Genomic DNA, 4,820 nt, shown 5'->3' with positions numbered 1-4,820 from the left:
ATATGTCTCATTAAAATCTTACTAGGGAAAAATCCAGTGGGACAAAAACCCTAGTGAAGGAAAAAGAGTACACTATTCTTGTGTAATAAATTCTCTCCCTGATGCAAATATTATATGAGATCTTTTAGCCGACGCATCCCAATATTCTTTATCAGTTTCCCAAATGTAGCAGTCGGCAATGCCTTGGTAAACATATCCATCAAATTATTATCTGATCGGATTTGTAGCACATCAATTTCACCATTCTTCTGTAAATCATGAGTAAAGAAGAATTTCGGTGAAATGTGTTTCATCCTATCTCCTTTAATATATCCTCCTTTTAATTGAGTTATACAAGTTGCATTATCTTCATATAAAATTGTTGGAAGATTTTTCTTCTCGGAGGATAACCCACAATTCTTCCGGACGTAGTGGGTCATTGATCTTAGCCAAACGCATTCTCGACTGGCCTCATAAATTGCTATTATTTTAGCATGATTTGATGAAGTAGCAGTTAAGAATTGTTTTGTAGAACGCAAAGAAATGGTTGTTCCGCCACAAGTAAAGAGATAGCCAATTTGAGATCGTGCTTTATATGGGTCAGATAAATACCTAGGTTCAGTAAATCCAAGCAACTCAGGTTTAGATTTATTTGAATAAAACAAACCAAGATCAATTGTTCCTTGGAGATAGCGAAAAATGTGTTTAGTACCATTCCAATGTCGTTTTGTAGGCAATGAACTAAATCTTGCTAATAAATTCACAGCAAATGATATATCTGGCCTTGTACAGTTAGCAAGATACATAAGTGCACCAATTGCACTGAGATATAGTACTTCAGGACCAAGTATCTCTTCATATTCCTCTCGTGGCTCAAAGGGATCCTTATTAGGATCCAATGATTTGAAAACTATTGAGGTAGTTAATGTATGTGATTTATCCATACGGTAGTTAATGTATTTGAAAACTTCAGGGATTCTCATGTAAATATCATTTTCAAAATTTCCATACAAATAAGTAGTGACAACGTCCATCAGACGCATATCAAGTTTTTCATGCACTGCAATACTCACAAGATACCTAAATGTGATCGTATCCATTACAGGTGAATACGTTTCATCGTAATCAAATCCAAGCTTTTGTGAAAATTCTTGGATTACAAGTCTTGCTTTATATCTCACAATTTCATTCTTTTCCTCACAAAATTCCATTTATATCCAATTGACTTTACATCTTTAGATGTTTGGACTACAGGTCCAAAAATATTCCTTTTAGCCAGTGAATCTAATTCAGATTGTATCGCATCTTTCCATTTTGGCCAATCATTTCTATGCCGACATTCATCAACTGATTTAGGTTCATGATTCTCGTCATCTATCATAATATCAAGTGCTACATTATATACAAAAGTACTATCAACAATTATTTCTCTTCGGTTCCAACTTTTTCTTGTAGTGACAAAGTTTATTGAATTTTCTATAACTTTATTCTCTTCAGAAGTTGGCTCTTCGGGAGCTGGCCCTTCAAGAGCGATCTCTTCAGGATGTTGAATTTTGTCACTAGTTATTGATTCATTTGATCCTTTTTTCTTTTGAGAATTTTTATCTTTAGAACCAAGAGGTCTCCCACGCTTCAGGCGTGCTTTAGATTCATTAGCACTTGTGATTTGTCTTTCAGGGACATTTATTTTTATCGAAATATTTTCAGCAGGAATATGTGATTTGGTGACTCTTCTAGAGTCACTAAATGTATCCGGTAATTGATTTGCAATATTTTGCAAATGTATGATCTTTTGAACTTCCAGTTCACATTCTTTTGTACGAGAATCTAGGAAATTCAATGAAATTTTTCATATGATTTCCTTTTTCAGTTGAACTGTTCCTCCCCCTAATGTTGGGAAAAGTGGTTTATCACAATGACAATCTGCAAATCTTACAGTAAATAAATCACCTGTCAATGGCAAAATATACTGAACTATAGAAGGTGATTCATACCCGACATATATTCCTAATTGTTTTTGAAGGCCCAATTTACGACGTTGGGGCAGTGCAATAGGAATATAAATCACACACCCAAATATTTGTAAATGAAAAATATTGGGCTCAGAACCAAATACTAATTGTAGGGGAGAATAATAATGATAACTAGTCGGCCTGATTCTCACAAGTGTTGCTGCATGTAATATAGCATGTTCCCAAGCAGATAAGGGAAGTTTAGAACTCATCAACAATGGTCTAACAATTAATAGAAGCCTTTTAATAAATGATTCGACTAGACCATTTTGTGTGTGAACATAGGCTACAGGATGTTCAACAGTTATTCCAATGGACATGCAATACACGTCAAAGGCATGTGACGAATATTCACAACATTATTTAGACGAATTCTTTTAATTGGATAATCAGGAAACTATGCTCGTAATTTAATTATCTGAGCAAACAATCTCGCAAACGCTATATTGCGAGTAGATAACAAACATACATGTGACCATCTAATTGATGCATCAATTAGCACCATAAAATATCGAAATGGTCCACATGGTGGATCTACAGGTCCACATATATCACCATGAATTCATTCTAAAAATGTGGGAGATTCAGTCCCAACTTTAGCTGGTGATGGTCTAACAATTAATTTTCCTTGAGAACAAGCAACACAGGAGAATTCATTTGATTTTAAGATTTTTTGATTTTTCAATGAGTGGTCATGTGAATTCTCAATTATTCGTCCCAGGATGTCCGAGACGATCATGCCAAATCATAAAATCATTGGGATGAGCAGACTTCTGGTCTGCTAGGTGATGAATTTCAATAGCACTTATTTGTGCATAATATAAGCCAGAAGAAAGAGAAGGCAATTTTTCTAATACACATTTTCCCCAGAAATAGTATTTGTAATTAATAAAAATTCACTATTTGTCTCATTCATTGTCTCGATGTGATATCTATTATCGCGGATATCTTTAAAACTCAATAAGTTTCTCCGAAACTTGGGAGAGAATAGTGCATTATTTACGATAATTTTAGTCCCTTCAGGGAGAAATAGAGTGACTCTTCTGGAACCCTCAATCAATTTTGCATTACCACTGATGGTATTAACATTTGTCTCTCCCATTTTTAAACAAGAAAAATATTTTTTATTTTTCAATATGGTGTGCGTAAAAGCACTATCAATGAGACAAATGTCATCATCACCATTATTTGATCCCAAATATTTAGCATTCATTTCTTCTTCAGGAAGAAAAATTCAAACAAAAAATAAAAATTAATAAAGATGCGAAAATAAATATTGAATGAAAAAAAAATTATAAAGCATCATAAAAATATCTAAACAATCATGGGATATTTGTTGACATCTTCAGGATGTTGAAAGAAATCAGCTACATCGAGGTGTGTCATATCAACATCATCACCATCATCATAATTATTCTTTTGATCAATGAAATTTGTCTCAACACCTTTGTCCTTCTTTTTCAATGATACTTGATAGAGGTCAACAAGATGTTCAGTCGTACGATAGGTACGGGACCAGTGACCTTCCATACCACACCGGTAGCATTTTTCTTCATAAACTTTCTTTTCTCCATTTTTCGGATCGTAGTTATTTTTCCTCTTTTGGAAAATATTTTGGTGCTTGCCATGGTTATAATTTTCATGGGGCACAAATCTATTACGATCACGTCTATGGCCACGGCCACGTCCACAGCCTCTTCCACGGCCACCTCTACGGCCACGTCCACGACTTCGACCGGAATGTTGAAATTGAGTCGTATTCGCTTCAGGGAATGGACTTGCACCAGTTGGTCGAGAATCATGATTTTTCAGCAATAATTCATTATTTTGTTCAGCCAACAGAAGACATGCGATAAGTTCAGAATATTTTTTAAATGCCTTCTCTCGATATTGCTGCTGCAGGAGCATGTTAGATACATGAAAAGTAGAAAATGTCTTCTCTAACATATTTTCATCGGTGGCTTTTTTGCCACACAATGATAATTAAGAAGTAATTCTGAACATGGCTGAATTATATTCGTTGACAGATTTAAAATCTTGTAGTCATAAATGAAGCCAATCATATCGAATTTTCGGAAGAACGACCAATTTCGGGTGGTCGAATCTTTTTTTCAAATCTTGCCAAAGGACAGGAGGATCTTTGACAGTAAGATACTCTACTTTTAATCCTTCATCTAAATGATGACGAAGGAAAATCATGGCCTTAGCCCGGTCTTGGTTTAAGGCATCATTCTCTTCAACAATAGTATTCCCAAAACCCATTGCCTCAAGATGAATTTCAACATCTAATACCCACGATAAATAATTTTTTCCAAAAATATCAAGGGGTACAAACTCTTGTTTTGTGAGATTAGCCATAAGAATATGCAATAGATTCGTAGGAAAGAATTTCACCTCGATAAATAGTCAAAAGTTGTTTGGGCAGAACCTTGACAGCGTCTCATGTTTTACTTATACTCAGAAGTAGAGACTCGTGCTGATAATACGTTGTGAAACTAATAAAATTAACTACCAAAAGTAGGGATTAGAATAGTAGAGTAAGAAGCGGGGAGAGAGAGAAGAACTATAGTATTATTCTATTAACTAATCAAAGTATTTCGAGGTTACAAATGAAGTAGGATTCACCCCTATTTATAGGTGATCCAAGAGCAAAAGTACATGAACCCTATTAAATACTAATACATGAATTTAGTACTTCAAGTACATCTATAAATGGTTTCATCCAATGTACCAATAAATTTAGGGAGAATACATGTATCTATCATATCATTATTTCATAACAAGAAGATATTTTTACTTTTGTTACTCATGGTTTGCCTAGTTCGACAT

General features: G+C 34.5%; 1 protein-coding gene across 1 annotated transcript; it reads right to left on the bottom strand.

Moving 5' to 3' along the window:
* Positions 1–3,305: 3,305 nt before the first annotated feature.
* On the bottom strand, positions 3,306–4,253 carry LOC113693414 (uncharacterized). Its single transcript, XM_027211961.1, has 2 exons — positions 4,122–4,253; positions 3,306–3,887 (listed from the first exon to the last, which is right to left on the bottom strand). Exons 1-2 carry the CDS (start codon positions 4,251–4,253, stop codon positions 3,306–3,308), a joined length of 714 nt encoding a protein of 237 aa, XP_027067762.1.
* Between the last annotated feature and the right edge of the window lie 567 nt (positions 4,254–4,820).

This window comes from Coffea arabica, chromosome 6c (assembly GCF_036785885.1).
Source record: "Coffea arabica cultivar ET-39 chromosome 6c, Coffea Arabica ET-39 HiFi, whole genome shotgun sequence".
NCBI classification, from domain to species: domain Eukaryota; kingdom Viridiplantae; phylum Streptophyta; class Magnoliopsida; order Gentianales; family Rubiaceae; genus Coffea; species Coffea arabica.
This window is presented reverse-complemented; position numbering and strand designations above follow the sequence as displayed.